The sequence below is a fragment of the Epinephelus lanceolatus genome, chromosome 18 (assembly GCF_041903045.1).
Source record: "Epinephelus lanceolatus isolate andai-2023 chromosome 18, ASM4190304v1, whole genome shotgun sequence".
Taxonomy (NCBI): Eukaryota; Metazoa; Chordata; class Actinopteri; order Perciformes; family Serranidae; genus Epinephelus; species Epinephelus lanceolatus.
This window is the reverse complement of record NC_135751.1, coordinates 38,963,208-38,987,696: the sequence shown is the minus strand read 5'-3', so window position 1 is coordinate 38,987,696 and position 24,489 is coordinate 38,963,208. Positions and strand designations below refer to the sequence as shown.

The window sequence follows — 24,489 nt, the reverse complement described above, 5'->3', positions numbered from 1 at the left end:
GTCACATCGCCTCGTATTTGTCACCTGAGGAGAAAAGCAGCAATCAGGCTGTTTAGGTTTGATCCCAGAGCAGCGAGCTGCATATATGAAGAGCGAGGGGGGCTTTAAGTCTTCAGGTTACTGATCCAGCTGTTTGGAAAGACTTTGCAAAGATCTATGGATGCTGCTACATCGATTCATTAGGCAAAGTGAGAACCTCTGTTAACCTGCTCCCAGCTCCGTCCCCCTGAACCAACTCCTCCCCAAATATAGCTTGTGAAAATGTTTAGACTGGCGGAGTGAAACAATGCTGCAAAGAGCCATTTGTCATTTTTTAGCTTAGTGCAGATGATCTATCAAGCTTGTGTTCAGCCCAGCACAGCCACATGCAGTAAATCGATCCCAGCGCTCTGTTTGAGAATGATACAAACTGTGAAATTGCTTCTGAAGGCCACGTTACTCTTTGGAGCTGAAACTGTGACTTCAAGTTTTGGCATCAAAAATAAAATTTGGCATTTAAAAAGGAAACATTAGCACTGAAAGAGCGTCCACTGAAAAATAAAACACAGAAATTAAAAACATATTTTGTTGTTTTTCATTGACAGTCTTCTGATTGTTTCTTCATGTCAGACTTCAGAGTGGACTGTGGGTTCACAACAGTACTGGTTCCTCTTTAGTATGCAGATTATATGTAAATCACACCCGCACACCCCTCCTCTCCACTACAACACAGTGAAAGGAATTGAAACTTAAAATAAGAAAAGAGTGACAAAAAACCTGACACTGACAAAATCTGAAGATTGCCATTAACCTCCTGCAACCCTGCGTCTTCATATGAGGACGTTACATTTTTGGATTGCTGCACTCCACATGCAGGTTAATTGGTGACTCAGGGTGAGCCCCGCTTCTTGCCCTGTGTCATAGGACATTTCTAGATTGGATTATGGAGCAAGGAAAATTCCTGCATGTTCAGACAGTGAAATGAACAGTTTTAGACTGAAACAGTGACTCCTAACCCATAAAGTTAGAAAAGATTGAGCAAAGGTCACATTGAAATGTTATTTTTGCACAACAATGTTCAGGTGTTGAAATAATTAGTTTTATACTTTATTAAACACGTGTGACTGTTAAAAATAAACCCATTGTTCCCTTATGAGGAAATATTTATTGCTACTCAAAGATGATGCTTATTTTTTTTAAACTTATCAGGTCCGTCTCATCCCAAAGAGCTGGGAGAAATTAAAAATGCATACCACACAAAAGCTCAGGTCTCAGGATGTTAAAAATACACAAGGATGCAAAAAATAAAATATTTTTAAAGCCTGTGTTTTATTTTTCAGTGAAGCTTTTTTCAGTGCCAGTGTTTCCTTTATAATTCTAAATTTTATTTCCAAAACCTACTGTCAGTGTTCTTGCTCCATACTGCTCGTGCCTTTTCTTTCATTTCATGCGAGCTGAGTCAGAGTGAATTAAGAGGGGAGGGCTGCTGTGGCATGCAGTAGGAAATATCATGTTGCTCTTCTTGTGTTTAAATAGCCAGCGGTGTACCAGGGATGGAGGCACTGCAGGATAGGCATCCTGTCACCGACCAATCATAGCTCAGTGGTAGATGTTGCTCAAGACCGCAATGTGTGCATCTGCCCAGAGGCTCTCATTTTTCATTAGTATGTGGTGAGTAACTGTGATGTAAATGTACAGCGGCATCCAGTATTGTTTAAAAGCAGCAGGCAGAAGTGCTGCCATAAAATCTGTAACGCTTTAAAAGGTTTGAGAGATTTTTTTATCCCATAAAAAACAGACTTTCCCTCCAATAACAGCACATTAACAGCGAGGGCTGCCAGCGTTTGGAGGCAAACGTTCTGTCATATACTCGGAAAACATGCGAAAATACTGTAAAGATACATTCGTATGGGAACACCCACAAAACCTGCACATGCATTTACTCTGTGGGGGAAAACAGACCATTTGCTATCAGGCTGAAAAGTTGCTGCTTAAAGTTATTAATGTCAACAACTTCTTTTTTTTTTTAAAGATGACTTTTTGGGGCTTTTTGATAGGGTTGCAATGGTATGACATTGCAACACATTCTCACTCTGACCTCGTCACATATTGACATTTGGTCATGGACTTTCCATGTCCACATACGATGTGCAAGGTACCCTGGGTCTTTGTTTTTGATGTTCTGGGACGTGGTCTCAACTTCAGCCTGTTACATGCATTGTCTTCTTTCAAAATACACTTCTGTTTTCACAGGGAATGTACAGTTTACATACTGTCTCTTTCAAAATAAAAGCACTACGTCAGTACAACACTGTAAATTGATGTTTTTTTCCTTCAACAACAAACACACATGGTTGGGTTTAGGAAAAATTCGGACTTTCACCGCCTTAACTTTCATCCTTGTACCACCGCATTTACCTCTGACGCCGCCGACCACCTTTAAACTGTAACGGCAACCAGCAGCGTATCGTGCCGATGTTAAAGGAATTTTTTGTTGGTTTCTGACACCACAAGTCACTGCCCAAGCGCTGGATTTGGACGATTTCAGAGTGAGACCGGACTCGACATTTCCACTGTACAATAAGCAACTCAGAAAATATTGAGGTTTCATTGTATTACAAAATGATAATATCAATCAAAATGACCCTTGAAGGAATGAAAACAGAAGGGTTATTTTTGATTAAACATTTTATTAGTATAATACAAACTTGATTTTTTTTTTTTTTTTATGGAAGTTTGAATAAAAAGTTTCGCCTTTGAAAATAACTACAATAGGAGAGATTCTGCATCCAGTTACATTTTTCCTTTTTCAATATCATAAATAAGCAAATGCACATGGTATGAAATGGTCACCTTTCATATCATGGTATACCTTTGCAACCCTTCCATCTGGCCTTCATTTGACAGGACAACAGTAGCGAGGGGATGACGCGCAGCAAAGGGCTGCAGGTCGGAATCAAACCTACGGTAAAGATGCAGCCTTTGTACATGGGGTGCCTGCTCTACCAGGTGAGCTACTCAGCGAGCCCAGTCTCACTACGAAGTCATCGAAATCAAGCGTTTGGGCAGTGACTTGCAGCGTCAGAAATCAACGTTTCCTTTAACGTCAGTATGATATGCGGCCGGTTGCCGTTACAGTTTAACGGCACCCAGCGGCATGAGGGTGAAACGTGTTGAGGGTGTTCGCGTCCCGTAAAATCCTAAAGTCAAATCCTGTTCTTTTTTCCTAAACCTAACCATGTGTGTTTGTTGTTGAAGGAAAAAAAACGTCAATTTGCAGTGTTGTACCGATGTGGTACTTTAATTTTGAAAGAGACTGTATGTTAACGTTAAATTTCCTGTGAAAACAGAAGTGTATTTTGAAAGAAGACAATGCATGTAACAGGCTGAAGTGGACACGGTGTCCCAGAACGTCAACAACCAACACACCCAGGGTACCTTGCATGTCGTATGTGGACGTGGAAAGTCCATGACCAAATGTGGACATGTGACGAGGTCAGAGTGAGAATGTTTTGGCTCGACACCTCCGCACAACTTTTTGATTTTTAAATTGGTCCGGCCAGGCTGTTGTAAACACTCAGGGCATGTTCAAACCGTTAATTTACGTCCACTAAAGTTGTTTGTTTTTTGCCACTGACAGGCTCAGAATAACATAAATGTCTGACAACATTATGGAGAGGATCCCAACAGAGATAGACCTTTTTGTTAAAGAGTAAGATCCTTTTTGTTTAACCAGAAACAGCCCCAAAATCACCATCACCAATCCCACCAGACTCCATTTAAATAATCAGCAGTTTTAGCATTGTAAATCACACTACATTCAAAGTCGACAGAAACAAAATAAGACTTACAGAAACCATCCTGGTTCATCTTTCCACAGTTACAATAATCACCAACTCTGGTTTGGTTGACATAAACCCTTAATTCACCCAGTTAAATGTCAAAATATGTTGACTGGCTAAAATAACTGTTACTGGAGTCTGGTGGGAATGACACTGGCAATTTTGGGGCTATTTCTGATTAAACAAGAAAAAGCTGTGAGCTTCCAAGGACCTGTAGTTCTTGCAGTTGCAAATTCCAGCATGATAATGCTTCAGCACATCATCAAAACATAGGCTAATGGCGTTGAGTAACGTTCATGCTGCTTTACTGTCTTGAAAGGTGCATGGAAACATGACATTATTACTTCATAGCGTTCATGGCTGTAGGGTACTGATATTATGATATGTTCAATTAATAATATTTGTAGTAAATGTGTCTCTTACGTGAGTTTAAAAAACACCCTTTCCCAGCATGTACAGGCTCAGAGAACGGACCATATTCCCCCTCACTGTCTACGTCCCTTAAATATGACTAGACACTGACTGTACCTACGTTCAGGGATATTTTCCGCTGAGTGTCTGGCCTGAGTGACTGAGTGACAGCAGTTTGTTTGCTCAGCGCCTCAGAGCATGTCTTTACTCCCCGAGGTGCTGCGAGACAGAAGGAGCTCAGCTTTTGTCTCCCCGCACATTAATCCTCGGCCGCTCGGTCTCAAACCTGACGTATGTGCTCACACCTGTGTGTGTGTTGTCTTCTTTGTGCCTGTGCAGTTGCAGTGTGTTCTGAGTATGAATAAAGGAGAGAGACGATTAGCGAGTTGTTTCCACTGCTCTGTTCAGTGGATCTGCTCACACCTCTGTTCTGTTTGTTATGTTTGTCTTGTCAGGGATCCACGGACGACCCCGAATAGTTTGGGAGCTGCACGGGTCAGTTCACTGACACCAGGACAGGTGGGCACTTTTCTCCACAACTTTTTAAAGAATTCCTTTAATACCTGTGTGAAACAGGCAGAGGAAGAGACGTGCACAGATTCTTTACTACATTTTCCAATGTGTTTGTGTCTAAGTGATCAATGAGATCAACAATTTACAAATAGTTTCAGTATTGAGTGAGAGCACTGCAGCCGACAGCCTTGAAAAGGCTGCAGTGTAGCCCACTTGGGGCATGCACGTAGCCTGGAAATCCAGACCCAAATCTAGAAAGATTTAGGGTCTGGCTATGAGTAATGCAAATTGCCCAACTCGAGGGGCGGCACCAAGGATGCATTTGAAAATATCACTGCAATTGGATAACACTACGACCAATCAGAACAATACACGGGGTGACGTATCCAGAGCTTAGCTACCAGCAGAGCTAACTGGTAGATTAGACTCTTGCCGTATCCGGTCGGCAAAACAGCAGAAACGTCCTTCTTTCAAAGGAAAGATTCGAGCGCCGTCTTCTGTTCCTCTTTTAGAGAAAAAGCCAAGTCTAACTCGTTCATTGTAGCGGCCAAAGCTGTTTCAAACAACTGGTGTTCATCCGTAGCCATCTTGCAATGTTTACTGACTGATTCTGGACTTCGTCGTCACAGCGCTGTCGTCATCTGTTTAGCTCACCTCTGGCCCGCCTATATCAGATACACCGATGTGATTGGTGCAGCTCGGCTCCAACGGCACGGGTAATGAGCATCATTACTGATTGCCAGAGTGACTCGCTGAGCAAATTCCAATTGTGCTCTCACGAGAACTCTGGATTTCCAGGGTAGCATATACACACCGTCACTTTACATCCAATAAAAGTGCCTTTTTTGCCACTGACAGGCTCAAATCATCATTCCAAGTGTGTTGGAATGTTTTTGCCATCCCAGCATCGAGCGCCGCCAGTGAAAGAGACGTCTCCTTCACTGGATTTGTAATTCAAGAATGGAGAACCCAGCTTAATGTGAGTGACAATAGCCTGTGTGTGTTTAATTATCCGTGCAGGTTGGGTGGCAGGACTTTTGTTAACGGATGCAGCTTTGACACGGGTTTTCAAAAATGGACCCATGCAGGACCATTAATTTCGTTGACAAAAACTATAGCGATGATGATGGTCATCAACAACTTTTTTTCCATGACAAAAACAAGACAAACTAAAACTAAAATTAGATCTTGATAATAAAAACTAAGACAAAATCTATGCTTCATTTTCGTTGATGAGACGAGACGTGACGAAAATCTGTGCTTGTTATCTTAAAATGCCGCACGAGCAACAGGCTGGTAAACTCCAGTAAATAGTCTGCACCAGGCTGTTTCAGTAGCCAGCAGAAACAGTCTCACTGGAGCAGCGTCAGCCGTTGGTGCGAGTTGTGAGCTGTAATTCAGCAGTAGGTAATCAGCCGTGTGTGTCTGACTGTGGATGGTAGAGCTGCTGAATGGATTTGTGGAGTTTGTTTAGTTCAGTTTAGTTTAGTTTATTCACTTTATTAATCCCCCTGAGGGGAAATTCAATGTTTTTCACTCTTGCTTGTCAATTACACACGGGTCTGAAAGACACACATATGCACAAACAGGACCTATACATGCACAAAGTGGAGAGATCTCAGAGTGAGGGGGCTGCCCTTTGGTCAGGCGCATGGAGCGGTTGGGGGGTTCGGTGCCTTGCTCAAGGGCACCTCGGCAGTGCCCAGGAGGTGAACTGGCACCTCTCCAGCCACCAGTCCACGCTCCATATTTTGGTCCGGACGGAGACTCGAACAGGCGACCCTCCGGTTCCCAACCCAAGTCCCTATGGACTGAGCTACTGCCGCCCCCATTTGCAGCGGTGGCTGTTAGCAGCTAGCTCTGCTCGCAGCCTGCGGCCGCCGGACTTCACAGCTTCACCCCGCAGGACTTTTAAGGTGGAACATTAACTTGTAATGTTACTCAATGCATGAGTTGAAGACGTGAATCCATCAGCACACCTTAAATTTCACTGTGACAACTTTGACCATCACTTTAGTTTTTATATGACACTTTTAGTAATGAGTGGATCTTCAAGTGTTTATATATATTTATTTCGGCCGGGTTATGTGAACTGCATATATTTTAATCCTCACTCTGAGAAGAGAAAAAAAAGCGTCGTAGACAGTCGTTCCTGTGGGCTCCAGCAACACTAAACCCCTGAGCTTGCCTGAGAAGGACTAAATGCACAAAGCTGCTATTTTTAAATATCCCATGGAGAGAGACTCTCACTGCAGCCTGTTCTATTTTGTTCTGAAAATGTGGGCGTGCAGCCTCGTTCTGTGGACGATAAACCAGGTGCAGACTGATAAAGGAGGAAATACAGTGAGTGCTGGACAGAGCAGTGAGTGACAACAACCCCGCCCACATTTAAGAGGACTGTCTGTGGTGGAAACACTAGGGTCTAGGTACCATGTCTGAAGGGTTGCTGTTGGTTCCAAAGTGCTGTACTGAAAGTGTTTGACTTTTGACACGTTGCCTCCTGTTACCTTTGCAAGCCCTCCGGTGGGAGATGGACTTGGTCATGTCCCTGTAGTATCCCTCCTTGCAGTAATGGCAGTGGCGTCCCGCCGTGTTGTGACGACAGTTGAGACAGACGCCGCCGCTCCTCCGTCCTGACAGCTTGTACAGCTCCATGTTGAAACGACAACGGCGGGCGTGCAGGTTACAGTGGCAGGCTGTGGAGAGACAGAGAGAAAGAAATTCAGCCGTGACATTTTGCAGATCAGCTCGTCGTAATGCCTTTAAGTGAAATAATACGTCCACCACTCAGATTTAAACAGTCACATGTGGCAGAGCATGAAAACCATGTAACTCCAGTTGTGCAGATTTTCATGTTTTCACTCCAGTTGCGTGGTTACATCGTCCCCTGTCAGTTGAGAAACTCCAAACTCGTGAAACCAAATGCAGTGTCATCAGGCCAAAAAAACACTGGTGTTGTTCTAAGCTCCTGAAAAGTTGACATTTTGGAAACATGAGCTTGTTATCTGACAGTGATGAACTCAGCTCAGTGTCTACAGAGCTTCTAATTTGCACCGCAGTCAGTCGAGATCCTGAGAAAATGCATTTACTCAACAAACACAACAAAGTCTCAATCTTCTGGTATGAGTTTGTCACTTTGAGAAACAGGTTATTGGAACAGATGGTGTGGCTCAGCCTGCGCTGATCTGGCCTCAGAATAATGGAGCCTCTAAAAGAAACGTCCTGAGCTCGCTTGGCCACCTGCTTGTGAATTTAACCTCTGAACCCCTGTGATGTCAGGCAAGAAAACTTTCTTCCGCTCTCCCACACATCTGAGAGGCTGCTGATTTATTGTCATTGCTATTTTCACTCGTTAATATTGACCCCAAAGTTCTTATTTCTCACGCACTGACGCACTGCCATGATTTCAGGCCTCCTTTATGGAACCCCAAAGTGGTCAACATTAGATAAATGAGACATAAATTAAATAACCACATGACTGAATTTTGTAAAATCTATAAATGTAACAGGGTCAGTTATACAGCAGGACGATGTGTAACAAAGTCAAATGTACATTAACATCAGCATTAAGTATTATAATTACTCAAAATTTGTTTCAGGTGTTATTTGACACGTGGAAGCAGGATTTATACTTGTGTGGCAGACCCTACACACGTACCCTACGCCGTTGTGAGCATTTATACTTGTGCGGTGGTTCATTCAAAACACACATTAAACACACATTAAACACACATTAAACATGGCTTAATAGAGACAATTTCAAAAGAAGGTGCACGTCAGGTTACGGTGTAGGGTCTATGTCGACACAGAGCAAGTTTATTTTATTTTATTTATTTTTGTGTCTCTTATTTGCTTCCATACATTTTGAAATAAAATTTAATTCCAATAAAAATTAAGTTTTAATGTCTTAAATTATGTCACAAATTACAGTTTAATTTATATGTTACATACAATTCATTAATGTGATATTGGACACTGTAGGACTCTGTATTCTCTTCTGTCATCCTCTTGTTAGTGATGTTTTACCTTTTAGGTCACTTTTTTCCTTCATTAGGCTCAGGGCTTAGAGTCAGGCACGTAACATTCACATGAGCCGCCCTTACGGTCCCTCACATTTCGGTAATCTCTCCATCAATGCGCCAGTCTTAATGTTATTACAGAGAGATGCTGGAGATAAGACTGTCGCATATGCTCCACGTTCATCAGTGGGCTGAATCACGTACAAACTAACTCACACCTGCCATCAGGGACCGGAGCTGGCAGGTGGTTGGGATTCAGAAACACTCCTTCTGAATGGGGGGTCCAGACGCACAGGCACACACACGTACACACACACACACACACACACACACACACACAGAGGTGTTTGGCAGCTGTCACAGGCTTATCTCCCACACCACCCTCCCCGGGGCTGATCCAGCACACACTGCACTGAGCTTTGAAGAACACACACACACACACACACACACACACACACTCCCTCCTCCCTTTCCCTCTCACTCTTTACTGCTTTCTTATCCCAGATGTTATCTCCACTTAAGGGAAGTGTGAGGGGAAAATGCAGCGGGCCTTTTTTCATGAATAGGAAATGGATTGCTCTTAGTTTTGGGTGCTGAAGAAAGCCGATGCTGGTACTGTACTTTCATCTTCCAAAATATTCAGACACAGATGTGTTTATTGTAACACTGCAGCCGTCACTTCAAAGAACACAATTACTTTTTAAAAGACAAAACAGAGACAAAAAATCCAAAGCAGGCTATGCATCATAATTTCTATCTTGTGTTTTGATCCAGCACAAGCAAATCAGTAAAGTCTGTGAGTCTTTGGTGTAAATTGATCCGAGTGTGTCTCTGCTGAGACTGTCACAGATGTAAAAATGTACTTTTCTCACATGTGTGTGTGAGAGCGTCATGAGATTAATAAGCGCTATCTCCACAGCTGTCCCCAGGCCCTTCTAATGAGTGCTGTGCTATCTCATCCACACATCCTTGCTCTGCTCACACACTTGTTGTCCAGCAGGGACAACAGCTTGAGCGCTGATAAGCCGTGTTTAGAGCAACAGGCTCCAAATGCCCCTCGCAACATCTTTCGCACGTTTGCCAGATAACTGAAGTACGTGTGCCATGGGAAGTCAAGGTAACAGGTAAAACTTTTTTGTTCTTCAATAGTTCGGGCTTCATATAAAGAAACAAACCTAATCGCCAGAATAAATTGGCATTGCACGTTTCTACAAATCATGGATACGAAACATTTGTATGTTATGTGCGGGATACTTTGAAGCTTTAAGTTTTAACAACTCTGTGATGAACATTATGCAGGAAGACATTATATTATGGCTTAAAATACCCTGTTTTAGCGGCACTATCCCAGCTGGAAAAACTGTGACGTCTCTGTAAAAAACAACTGCTTGTAATGCAACACCTGACAGGAAACGCAGCAATGTTTAGTTAAAAAACAACCAATTTTCATGGTGCTATCCCCCCTGGAAAAATGATGATGGGTCACTAAAAAAACACCCACATTTTCGGGGTACAAACTGCTGGAAAAACAGCAGTGAGTCGCTAAAAAACAACCACATCTTGGGGCTAAAAAGCTGAAGGCAAAAGTCACGGGTCGCCAAAAGATATTCACATTTTTGGGCTTAAACACCACTAAAAAAAAAAACAGGAACAGGTTCCTAAAAAAAAACATGTTTGAGGGCTAAAATACTGCTGGAAAACTAGCAACAAGTCGCTAAAAAAAACCCACATTTTCGGGCTAAAAAGCTGATGGAAAACAGTCATGGGTTGCCAAAAAACACCTATGTTTTTGTGCTAAAATGGCACACAAAAAAACATCCAGAGGTCGCTAAGAAGTACACACATTTAAGGGCTAAAACCCTGCTTGAAAAAGAGCCACAAGTTGCTAAAAACACTCTCATTTTCAGGATAAAAAAACACTGGAAAACAGCAACGAGTCACTAAAAAAACAACCACGTCTTGGGGGGCTTAAAACCCTGAACACCAGCCATAGGTTGCTAAAAAACATGAATGTTTGGGGGCTAAAAAGCCGCAAGAAAATGTGCCATGGATCACTAAAAAAACACCTACATTTTGGAGATAAAAACCGCTGGAATAGCACCGATGGGTCGCCAAAAAACACCCATGTTTTGGGGGCCATAAAAGCCGCTGGAAAACCTGCCATAAGTCATTAAAAAACAAGTATGAGGGCTAAAAGTTGCAGTAAACACAGGAACAGGTCCCTGAAAAAACACCCTTATTTTGGGGCCTTAAGAGCTGCTGGAAACGCAGCAACGACTCACTAAACACAACTGAGTTTTGTTGTTGTGATAGTGGCGTAACCAAGCAGAAAACACAGCAACGTCTCGGTAAAAGTGTGCACCCCACATAGGCTGATCCTCCTGCAGCGTTTGGGTTCAGTTCCAACCTGTGGCACTTTGCTGTGTGTCATCCCCAATATCGTTATCTTTGTTTTCCTGCACTAAAAAAACCTATTGCTTTTTATGGCACTGTGTCCACTGGAAAAACAGCAACAGGTCACTAAGAAAACCGTCACATACAGAGGCTTCAGCAACAGAAAATCTAAGGAGACATATGTCACAGTAGTTGTTACGAAACAGCAACAAGTGCTTATGACCAAAATAAATTACAGTACATATAATTTAGTCACGAATGTCTCAAATCTTAGTTTTCTAGTAAAATCCCAAATATAAAGTGTGTTTTATAAAGGACAGTTTGCTGTAAATCAGCTGCTGACTGTGATTGTGCGCTGGACATCAGAGGAACAAGGTGTCTTTTCTGGGTCTGCTTTCATTTGGTTTCAAGGGCCCACTTAGAGCTATGCTATTCCAATCTATTTATGTTCAAGTGCCATCTATCAAGCTTAGTGAAGGAAGCGCTCGTGGTGGGTGTGCATATTGCATGGAAATTACGCATCCCACTGCTCGGCGGAGGCGGTTTTTCGCTCCGTCTGCAGAGGAGAGCGCACTTCAGAAACAATCAAACGTCTGTACATGATGATGTGTAATGAAATTTGGTTATGGATGGTTTGAAGAACTCAGCGCCGCGGCAGCAGCAGATGTTTACCAATGCTGTCAACAGGTGTCAGATGTTTAACCATACAGACTGAAGAATGCTCCGCTCCTTCAGAGACGGAGAAAGATGGAATTCCTGCACAATTGTTGTTTATTCAGGACCAATTACTCTCTGGCTGCGTATAATCCTGAGCAGTCACTCACATCGTGAGCGCATGACGTGTGCCAGATCAAACAGGGTTCATCACCGCCTGTGATCTGAGGAAAAGACAACACTCGGCCCCTTAACAGATTACAGAGCCATATTTTCCTGACAACAGTTGGTTTAGTGGTTCAGAGACACGCACACATGCAGAAACTGTTCCTGTTGAGTTAGACAGCATCTTGTGTTTCTGTAAGGAGGGTACATCTCTCTCTCACACACACATGCTGTTGAAGCTACATTACATACACTTGATTCAAGGTCTCACTGCATATGGAGATTATGCAATGCTTGTATAACACCTGTATTAAATATGTGGGTGATGTTGCAGGAGTGTCAGAAGAGTTCATTAATATCCATGAAGTGGCTGTGCGTTTTTTTTATTTTGCTGTATTTAAAAAACAGTTCATGCTTCAAATTACAACTGACGGATTATGTTGTAAATATTTAGCAAATTCAGGAAACTGCTGTTCCGTGCTTTGTAGTGGGGGTGGGCAATATGGCTCTGAAATAATATCACAATATTTCAGAGTATTTTTGACAATATGACAAATAAGTAAAATAAAATAATATATTAATAATTTAAGAACACAGAATTGGAGCTAAATCAGTGACATAGTTTCACAGTTTGCTTCAAATCTTCAGTAAAAAATAAAATGATCTCTCATTTCTTTAGTTTGTGAACAACAACAGTAACTCCGAGTGAGATTCAGATTCTGTCACAATATTAATAGTTCAACAAATTACACATTTAAACAGCTCCCAAATACAAAACATGTCCCCTGGGATCATAAATCAACAGCTGATTTCCTTCTCTGTTTTTATGCTCTGCCATTTCTCCTCTAACCATCAGGCTGTAACCTGTGACAGGCTGTTATGACACAGTCACATATATGGAGTTTATGCACGTAGGTTTCCATCACCAAAGGTTTGTGACAGAATCAGAGAGGAGAGGGAGAGACGCTGTGCTGCTGCCAGAAGAGCCGCTGAATGAGTTCCCTCTGAGCGCTAAGAGAAGGAAAAGTTTATTCCACACTACTGAAGCTGCTCCTCTTTTTGGAACCACCAAGGAGTCAGGAATAATTTCGCTTTCAGTCATGCTTGTTGTTGCCGTGGATAACAGTGTGACGTCAACATGTCAACAAGTTGAAATATCACAAGTATCACGATATTAAGTTTTCATATGATATTAAAAATTATACTGGTGTCATCGTGAAGGAGATGATATGGCACACCACTACTTTGTAGTGTTTTATCACCAACTCAATCACGTGGTGATATTGTATTCATCTTTTATTTTATACATAATTCATTTTTTAGCATTGTTGCCTCACAGCAAGAGGGTTCCTGGTTCAAACCCTGTGATGGGTGAGCCCTTTTGTGTGGAGTTTGCATGTTCTCCCTGTGTCAGCGTGGGTTTCCTCCAGGTGCTCCAGCTTCCTCCCACAGTCCAAAGACATGCAGGTTAATTGGTGACTCTAAATTGTCCGTAGGTGTGAATGTGAGTGTGAATGGTTGTCTGTCTCTATGTGTCAGCCCTGTGATAGTCTGGCGACCTGTCTCCGCAACCCCCAACAGGAAGTGGTAACATAAAATGAATGAATGAAATGAATCTTTGCAAAGACACATTTTAATACGACTTTTGGTACTAGAATAATAAAATAAGTTGCTTTTTCGGTCCGCCAGATGGTGCTGATGTTTTTTTTTATGTTCATCAAAACAAAGATGGAGGCACTGGAGAAATAAATTAGAAACGCACCGTCTGCATTTAACTCAAACATCTGGACTTATTTTGGATTTCTTAACACAGAAGGAGGACTTGGATATTACACATGCGATTTCCAGCAGTGTCATATGAGAATAAAATACTCCGGGAACACAAACATGAGGGCTCACCTCACACTCCAGCATCCAGAGATAGTGTTAGCTGCTGACGGCCAAGCTAACGCTAATCCCGCTCCCAGAAAAACCAGCCAACACTGGACACACTTAGCTCGACAAAACTACCATCCAACTGTGAGAGAGCCAAGAATGGAACACCGTCCATCATCTACTTCATGTGCAAAGACCTGCGTCCATACAGCGTTGTTGAAAACTTTGTGTTACATGCTAAAAACACTTCATCCCTTTCAATAACAGCAAGAATACTAATATACTTGGCTATATTTTGTTTGTTTTTCTTGTCTGTACTCCTGTTTCCATCTTCCTCAACATATGCATCATAATATAAAACCCCTGCAGTACACACTCTGTACATACGAATTCATTAGACTGTAATTTGTGAGTTACCAAAAAAAAAAAAAAAAAAAAAAAAAGGAGAATAATAACGGAGCTTTGGTCGGTGAAGTCATGGAGAAATCTTTTGCTTGTATTCCTCACTGATCAGGCAACGATTAAGTCAGTGATTATTATGTTTTATTCTCTGGAAGCAGCTCCTCTGTAGGATTATAAAGACATCACTGAGAGCCACTGATCACATCATATTCCATAAAAAAAAAGATGGCACAAATATATCATTATAATTCTGGAAGGCTGAGCGTAAATCATAAATGATTTCTGCTGTGAAGGTTTTAATAAATCGCTGTCATAAATAGAGTTTTATAGTAAAGTGGTATCAGCTGCCACGGCTATAAAAGGCCGCACTGAGACTCATCTTTATTGAAGCCAACGCTCCGACAAACAGGCGTTTCTGTCACACAGCGTGCGTGGACTTTCTCTGATGAAGCACGTTTGCCTCGGTAATGCACAAACATAAAAAGCGAGCGTTGCGATCCGTCACCCTCAGCTGCCTCCAGGCCGGCTTCCACCGAGAGCCACGTTTCCCACAATAAATATTTCGATCACACATCACTGCAGCAGCTGTGATTTTGATGAGGGCGCGGATGACAACAAAGGACTTCTGCAACAAGCCCTCCAGATGATGAAGCCTTTTACAAGTTTCCGGACTGCTTTTCATGATTTCACTCAAGGCACCAAAAAAAAAATGTAAACAGTGAAAGAAAAACAGTCGGAGCTGTCACGGGGAGATTTGTATCTCACACAGAACGGAGCAGGTTTACGCAATGACCTTTGAGGGCCGCTTCATCAATAGCAACCCCGTCACCTTGGTGTCACATAAACAAATACAGCATCGAAACATGCGAGCCAATATGAGAATGATTTAAAGACCCTCTTTGATCAAGTCTAACAGAGATGGCACAGCTAAGACAAACAACAGAGCTGGAACATGAGGAGTTAGTATATGTGACGTGGTTTTAATGAGACACAAATTAGAGGCAGGAGGATGTTTGAAAAATGAGAATACTGGGTTCAGTTTGCTGCACCTGCCTCTGTGCGGACGAAGGGAGCTGGTGCCAGAGCTTTGCAGGCTTTGTAGACGTCATTCTGTCATTGCATTTCAGATTTCCTCCGTTGTTCCTCTAAGACAACAAATGATGGTTCCTGTTTTTCCTGGCTGACGGTGAGCATGAAATTTAGTTGCTGCACTCTGGCCATTAGTTCACAGTTTGAGTTCATAGTTATTACTGAAGTCAGGAGCAGAGACATGACGGGAGCAGCTGTGTAGCTACAGGAATCAACTTTTACTCTACGGCCTGTCGTACAGCTAACCAGTGGCAAGTAAATAACAAGTGAAGGTTAAAGCTAATCTACAGCTGCCTCAGGACCTGATCACACAGGAGGTGTTTCAGCAGCTGGAGGCGGCTTTTTGTAATTGACTTTAATGAGAATGAAGCTTTTTGCTCTCGTTTTTTGCGTTGTGACGTGCCTCACATTTCTGCGCTCTAGGCACCTGGCATTTTTGCTCTCTGAACTCCTCGAGTTGAGAAAACTTAAACTCAGAGTGGAAAAGCGCCCCACGTCATCTTTTTTCCTATTGTCCAATCGGATGATTTGAGAGGAGGGCCCTCTGTGGTGGTCACAACAACAAGTTTACAGTTGGTAAACAATGGAGGAGAAACTGGTGGTAGTGGTTGCTGGATACCCAGAGCTATACGGCCTGATGATAGACAGCAGGTTGTCAAACTGCCCCTGAGTCATCCTAAAATCTGCCTGTAAACGTCCATGATGGAGGAGAAGCTCCTGGACCAACTGGTGGTACTCCCCATGATCCAGCCTCTTTTTTAGGGTCTCATGTACCCACACAGATCTCTGTTTATCTGCTGACAGCCTCTCACCCTCGACCAGAGCTACAGACAGCACCCTCTGCCTCAACATGGCAGCAACTAGATACTGTTTACCATGTGTAAAAAATGGTAGACTCACTGCACGATAACGTAGTGTAAGGACAATAAAAGGTGCTGCAAACATTTTTTTACTAGTTGCATTCAATTAAGAAAAAAGACAGTGCAGTGTGCTTCATGTTTGGCAACCTGCAAAATGTTTTCTCTTTGATCTGGGCCTTAAGATGCAGTTCCTTTAATGGCCACTAGATGGGGGCTTCCCAAAACAACCCAGACTCTATTGTCTAGAAGAGCCCCCAACTTTTCTGCTGAAAGACAAAGTTAAGAATCTTTCCACAAGACATTTGGACTTCAAGAGACAAACAATGCGTGTGTCAAGTGTTACTGATGTACCGTTGGTGATTTCAGACATCTGTTCCTTTACAATATCGGACATTTGGAAGAAGTGCCTCGTTTTCAAACTGTATGGTTTGACTAAAATGAACAGTGACAGCAATATAGTCCACGATGAGCAGCACTAAAATCAACCTGCGTAGTTGTCCCTCCATTGTGACATTAGAAAGTGTCACATTTATCTTGCAAGTGTACTCTTCTTCAACGTTTGCTTTACTTCCTGGATTTTTCCCCACATGGAAATTCTGACCAATCAAGAGCAGCTTTCTCACACAAGGCATTTGATCTGGTCCTCTTGTAAATGCTGCCGTGAGAACACAAACCAACTCTAGGCAATTATACAACTTTGGAACAACATGAGTCCCTGATTCAGACCAAAGGAGACCACTCTAGGTCTGACAGCATCCTGTCTTTTATGCAGCAGCGTACAGGGATGGGTACTGAAACCTGGTACTAAGTGAGCCCTGGGGCTAAATTATCAAAGACCGTAGTATTGATGAGCTCCGATATTATTGGTGGTTGACAGCAACTACGCTTGTTACTATAAGTGCGAGTAAAAAGCCAAAACTTTATCAATACCTGTGTTTAGCAAGCATAAACATGTCAACAGGTGACACTTGTATGGTAGCTTTGGCCACCAGTTAATGAATGTGTATGTGAATAGTGATCTAGACAAGAAAGGCACTATACAAAGTCAGTTTACCATTTACCACTCTGGCTAGTTTCGCGGTGGCTTGAGTCCGGAGATTAAGGAAGCATGAAGGCGATATCATTTTGTCAACCTGCTCCTGTTTGCCTTTTTTGGCTAGAAACAACTGACCAGATGCAGCGAGCGTTAACCACAAACGTTAAGGCTCCAAAACATCCTCTCAGAAGCCTTTACGTGACATGATTTCAATTTCTTTTTCCAACGGGAACCATTATCAGTGTCAGCTTCCGAAGTGATATCAAGGCCAAAGGCTAACAGAGCAGTTTAGCTGCATCTGTCTGGCTGTATCAGGACAGATGCTATCAATCTAATGATGCCATCATGGCCAATTTGGCAGCGACACCTCTGTTCCCTGTGGGGAATTGTGTCCGCTCTGCTACCATAACAGCACACAGAGAAACATAATGAGCCATCACTCAGCTCACCTTTCACCTCTGAGGAGCTGCCAAACCACAAGAGAGTGCACTTTGTGCCCCGAGACCAGATAAGAGATGAAAAGGTAAAAGCTGAGCTAATGAATTGAGTTATCCCGAGATGAAAGGCTATCTGGAGCCATCTCCGTCTTCTACTTCACCCAGGTCTGAGCACGTTCCTGCATCTGATTGTCACTGTGTGTGTGTGTGTGTCCAGTTTTAGCCTGAGTGTGGGTATAAACTGATCTTATTGTTTCAGCCGTGTGTCAGATGCTAGAAGCCAGAGGTTATTATTTTATCATCATTTAGCTGAAACCAAAATCTTTTCCTAACCTTGTAAAACATTACATCTACACATAAAAACACAGCGTATGATTCCACCATATATGATTTAATCTCCTGCGTCCCGGACGTCAGAGGATATACACACAGTGTTTGAGGAGACCTCTGAGTTCAAGTCCCCGCGTTGGGTCCTTGAGAAGGACAATAAATACCTGTAGATAAGTTTGACCTCTGACCTCACAGGAATTTCCCTGCGTGCATATTAAGAGTAATCACCACCTCAGTCACTCAGTTTAGTTTATTCCAAAGAAAAAAAGTCTAATTTGTCATAGCTTTGGTGGGAAACATCCTTTAACACGTTCAGATCCTCCGACCATTCCAATGGACGTAACTTTTCTAGGATGTCTAGATCTGTCTCAGGGATTTTGAACATACATAATATAAATGCAAAGTGTTTCAAAGCATCACTTTATTTATTAATATTGGGAATGGGCATTTTGAGAAATTTCCGTATCCGAGTTTTCGCACAGGTAGGAGGCTGGCACCGGAGCCAACCATCAAAGAGAGCAACCTTAAAACAAAACACAGGGTGCAGCGCTGCAGCAACAGAAATGCTGTATCAACACCTAAGCAAAATTGTAGGTAGGGGTCAGGGTTAGTCTGCCTCTCTGTGCTGCTCAGACTGTAGAGATCAGCTGTGATACACAAGTTAAGCTTTACATAGTTTGCACTGCAGATTTATTTTGTTTATTTTGCCGAAGTTCTTTCAAATGTTACTTTAATGGCTGGTCACCACTCTGCCTGTAACGTTAGATCAAGTGATGCCTGACTGAAAACAAATGTTATCTGCAGCTGCACAGATCTGTTGTTTTTACTGTATAGACCTGTGCAACTTTTTATAGATAGCAGTTACATCACTGCGTCCCTTTCAGAAAAATGTCAACTTTAAATATAGATTAGGGTCAATTTATACTAAAATATATTCTGTTGGGTTTTTTTACAAAGCAAAATAAAGTGATAACTCTAACACGGGTTGGCAACTTTCCCTCAGAAGAGCCATTTTTGACCAAAATAATGATAAAAAAATTTGAGCTTTATATGAAGGTAACACATCTATTAAGTCTCAATTAGCCTGTCAACATTATTTATAATTCTAAATAAGCATTCATTAATATGTTTTACCACGAGGTGCAGTGGACTCTTTTTGATTATTGGTACTTTAACTTTGCAGCTTTGGTAGTAAAAGCAAACAAACCTGTTCACACCTTATTAAATACTTTATTTTACTCCAAGACGTTTCCTTTTTTTTGGATCTGGAATCTAAAGTTAGTCTGGCTAGGGAGTCTCAGGACCACATACTGCTTTTGAGTTTGGCAAAATGGAGAGGAAACGGTGTGAGACCACGGATGTATGACACACATGTTAAAACATTTTTCTAGTTTGGTGTACAGGCTACACGTTTACAGTTGGAGAATGTAAATACTTATTTAGGTTTACAAAGATGAAAATTAAAATGTTAAAGTTATTCTTTGACATAATCTTTTTTTCTTTTTTTTTGTCAAAGCCACAGGGAGCCACTGCAGAGGGGCAAAAGAGCCGCATGTGGCTCTGAAGCCGCAGGTTGCCGACCGCTAATCTGTATATCGAATACATACTGACGTCTAAACAAGTACTCGAGTACTAACGTGCCAGTGCCCATCCTTAATTGATATATGTTAACCATTAAAGGAAAATAATTTGGGTTAAGACCATTTATTGTCATATTTACTATTAGGTGTTTTTTTGTGTTTAGATTCTCCGTCCACTGGAATCAGACACAGAACACATAACACAGTAAAGAATTTTAATCAAAAAATAATTTTACTAATGATTTATGAGTGCGTTTAGAGTAGAAATCCACCATTACAAGATTTTATTTGTGTGTGTTTGTAACACATTGGGTTCTGAACGTAGGTATCATGGCATTACAGAGGTTTCTGAGGCGTTTGCAGCTCCTGTGCATTATAATTTATTTCTCTGAGGATTAATGAGGTCGTCTTTATGTCACCAGCTCTAAATTAGCAGCAGATTATTCAGTTGTAACTGTTGATTAATGGTTTCATGTACAGTGTGTGTGTGTGTATCTGTGTGAATGTGTGTTTTCCACGTGACACTCTGTCCCTCGTCTCTCTGCAGACTGCCACCCTCAGTGTGGGAATAAGTCTCTCCCCTGACTTGCACGCCTCATCTCGCCATGCAGCATGTGGTGATGTCATGGGAGGCGTTCCCTTTCTTTACGAGCGCAGCTCTGTGATCTCTGGTGGAGATCAATTAGCTGAGCAATCAGCCCGCCCCGTGCTTTTGTGTGAGTAACTGCTCGTAAACCGTTCGGTTGCCTGGCGAACGGGGAATGCACTGCCTCAACATAAACAGCCACCCAAGTCAGCCTGGCTGAGGCAGCGTGGCGGGCTGCTCCTCAGCGCGCTATACTGTATGTCATTAGGTAATGCAATGTGACATCAGCTCACGCAATGCGCCATTAGCATTGTAACTTAAGATCAGTTGGTACTAATGTGTGTGGGTCACAGTAATGAGCTGTTAGTGGTGACGGAGAAGAACAGTAGTCCTCTCTAACAGGCTGTAATGATGAGGTTGATCTGCATCTACTGACTGTACACGATAAATACAACAAATTATAACATGTATCTGCCCTCAGTGTCACACTGTATGGTTTTATATTAGGTGCATTTGCAGGCAGTATTGTGAAACCTGTCACATCCCCTCTGCAGTATGTAAACTGGGACTAATCTGAACCATGACCTGTTTTACATACAAGAAAAAAGAGCTGACATTTTGTAGAAACAACATGTTGTAATTGTGCAATCAGTACTGACCGGAGTTATTCACTCTCCTCTCTAAACAGCCGCTGCTACGTGGTGCCAATGATAACACACCCTCTCTTATGAATAATAATGCATAATGGCCAGCATATCTCAGCCCATTTATCCTCTTGTTGCCGTGTTGGGAGCCGTCCAGGGGAGGCGGGAGTGGGCGTACTGCTGGTTCACTTTGCTGGAACGTATGCCGTGTAATTGCAACAATCTCGCCTGGGATCTTTGTTGCATGTCACCCGTTTTCTATAACCCATTCGTCTTGTCTTTGTATACTCTAAACTTGCTAATTAAAGCGCCAATGACGTGGAAAAATGGGAAGAAATAGGAGCAAGTGGGACAAAGGGAAACACAAAGGAGAGGGGAAAAGAGGAGCGTGTATTTCAGTGTCGGCTACGAGCTCATTTAGGTTTTCCTCAGATGTCCAGGGCTGTTCTCAGGCCTGTCTTACACCTGATCCTCCCCACATCAGCAGTGGTGTGTTTAAAGGTTCTGTTTGTAACTTTATACATGTATTAATCTTTTTTTTAATGCCATTGGATGAACAGGTTGTAATGTAACTCAAAAACTGAGACCTTCTTGGTTGCCTACAACAGCCTGTGGACTGACTTCTGTGTAAAGAACTTGGGCCAATTTTTTTGTGGAACATACAAAGGATGTGAAGTTATGAGTGTTCCTGGGTACCTTGCATCTCTTCAGCTCAGTGTGCAACAGAGGCTGACGTTAGCTAAGAGATGGAGTCCACTGTCATCAACAAACGACCAACAGAGTCCACACATGCTGTTTCCGTTTTATCCTCCTGAGACCTAAGCTTTTGTTTGGTTTGCATTTTTAATTTCTCCTAGCTATGTGGGATCATTAGGACCCAGTAAGTATAAAAAAACTAAACACTGCCAACAATAATGAAGTCCCATTGTCCTCAAACGCGTATTTCCCAGTTAAGAGCGTCTCAGCTAAAATTGTTGTTGCCACATCAAACTACAAACATTATTCATCACAAATAAACAAGTTTCAATCATAAAATGTGATCAGGTTTGGATCTTGTCCACTTTTGTGTCAGGATCAGCTGCAGACTGACTTGGCAGAGATGGCCGCCATCTTGTTTTTGCATGGATTAGTGTATGGTGATCTTACTACCACTAGACGGCACAAGAAGTGTCCACGAACGAGGACAACAGGTCTGAGTTAAACAGAATGAAACATAAGGCCAAGTAAACCTAAAATGTGATGTCCTCATATGAGTACACAGGGTCTCAGGAGGATATACATTTTGCTGCAGCAGCCCGGCAGAGATGGACTTTCACTTAGCGCCCCGTAGCAACTCAAATAGCAAAAGACCCAGTCCCAAAGGTCTTATCCTGGGCTGCCCTGACCTGAGCAGCCTGGAGCATTTGTCACTCGGAGCGCCAATGTGCTCTAAAAGCAGAGTATGGTAATTGGAGAGCAGAGCTAAGAGTCGACTGTCATTCTACTCTGGGAGCTCTACTTCTCCATGTCTGCATACAACCTATAATAATATAATCAAAATTTGGAGTATAGTACACTTTGTTCTGTTTGTGTTACATGTTGTAAATAGTCATGGAAATTTCATGATATGTCCTTTAAAAGTCACAGAAAAGTTTTGAAACTTTGTCCATGAAAATGTGTAGGAACCCTGCTTGTGTGTTACGACAAATGATATTAATTACGCCAAAAATAAATGATGCAACGGTACAAAGTGCTCTCTACTCGCCAAGAGCAGTGCGGGGTGGCCAATGAGCTGTAAGGTTAGCCAGCTAGCTATAAAGCTACTTTAAATGGATCTGTAGTTGGTTGCTTTGTAGTGTCGGCTGTTAAAGTGATTTGCAAACGGAAAGCTCTTTAGTATCATAGAGCCAGTGGACCGAGTGAAATATAGGAGCATTACAAATAGTGATAGTGTGATTGTAATTTATTTTACAGCATTGTGTCGACATGATGACGCTCAGTCGTGGTCAGTCTCGTCACTGTCAACAGGATGCTGACTGCAGTTCACCTTACGTCCTCAGTGACAGGGGTCACTAAAAACAAGGATTTTCTAAAGGTTACATACAAAACTTTTTAACCTAACATTCAGCCAAACTGTGAATCAAGTGACTTTATCAAATGTGAGGTTTGTTTCCTGACTGGAGGAAAAAGGACTGGACTTAAAATGTCCAATTAAAACATAAAGCTGATGGATTGGTGGAGGAACATCCTGCTGTCGCTGGTTGGCAGGAGCTCGGGGCGTTGACTGGGGAATACTTCCTCTTTACTCTGTGTGTACGGTGTGTGTGTGTGTGTGTGTGTGTGTGTGTGTGTGTGTGTGCGCGTAAACAGACATGCAATTGCGTCAGCAGCTACACACGCCTGCTGTGACTGTTGTTAAAATATTCTCCTGAGTAATAATCTCATAAAAGCTTATTAATTTCTGATGTATCTGTGTGTTTGTGTTTGATGCCCTGTATATTTTCATTAATGGACGGGAGTGCTCCCAGTGTAGGTGTGGAAACAGGCCGACTGGACCGCTGCTCCTTTCCTTCCTCAAGTTTATTTCCTCAAGTTTATGGGAGAGGTGATGAAAAGGTCCACGGTCATTAAGCTCGATAAGCAAAATCTGTTCTCTCTGTTTCTGAGGGAAGTTTGGACTGTGTGTAGGTAGGTGCTCTGTATTAATACAAACAGGTTTTAAAGGATTAATCTTTCTCTGTGTTGCCAGATTAGTGACTTTCTCTTTAGATTTGGCAACTGATAAGACCCTTAGGTTATTTATATTTTAGTGGCTAATGACATATCAAGCAATGTTTGGGACAGCCCTTAACTTCTATCCTTAATGGGAGTCACCAGTATTTCTCAGACAATGTTCACTAATGTGGTTCTCTGTGTTCAGTGGGTGGGACAGGACATCAGAATGTTTAGTCGACCAGTTGCCAGCCAGACTGAGACATAAATGTGCGTACCTAATGGTCACTGATCCCCACTGTTTTTGTTCTAAACACTAACTTTGCTACCTAACTTTGATTTTGTTGTGCCAAAAAAGACATCACTGTGAAAGTGATTTTATTCCAGTGCATGGTCACCTCTCTAGTCATGATACTTAAGTTACAGAGTCTAGTCTGTCTAGTCCAATAAAGGCAGAAAGAAAACAGTCCTAAAAAAAAAATAAAAAATGCTACTGCTAGTTACAGTCAGTTTAGTTTAACCTCTTTTTTTGCTGAACTTTTTTTTTTCTCGTTTTTTTGGCATAGTAGCTATACAATGCTTTTAGCTAATTATTTTAACAACTTAAATAATGCCTTTAGCTAGTCATTTTTTACCACTTATAAAATATTTTTTAGCCATTTTAACCATTATGCTGGTACTATTAGCTAACTATTTCCAACCCTTTATACAATGCTTTTAGCTAACTATTTTAACCTGTTATATAATAGTTTTAGCTAACTATTTCAAACCCTTTATACAATACCTTTAGCTAGTCATTTTTACCACTTATACAATATTTTTAGGTATTTTAACCATTTAGCTGATACTTTTAGCTAACTATTTTCAACCCTTCATATAATGCTTTTAGCTAACCATTTCAACAACTTAAATGATGCCTTTAGCTAGTCATTTTTACCACATACAAATTTTTTTAGCTATTTTAACTGTTTAGCTGATACTT

The 24,489-nt window shown here is 41.9% G+C and overlaps 1 protein-coding gene across 3 annotated transcripts in view; it reads right to left on the bottom strand.

Moving 5' to 3' along the window:
- Window positions 1–24,489, bottom strand: part of ntn1b (netrin 1b) — a 74,591-nt gene that overhangs the window by 25,549 nt on the left and 24,553 nt on the right. For all 3 annotated transcript variants that reach the window (XM_033645229.2, XM_033645227.2, XM_033645228.2), the window contains exon 3: window positions 7,253–7,441. In XM_033645229.2, coding sequence (XP_033501120.1) covers window positions 7,253–7,441 — 189 coding nt within the window. The remainder of the gene's footprint in view (window positions 1–7,252; window positions 7,442–24,489) is intronic.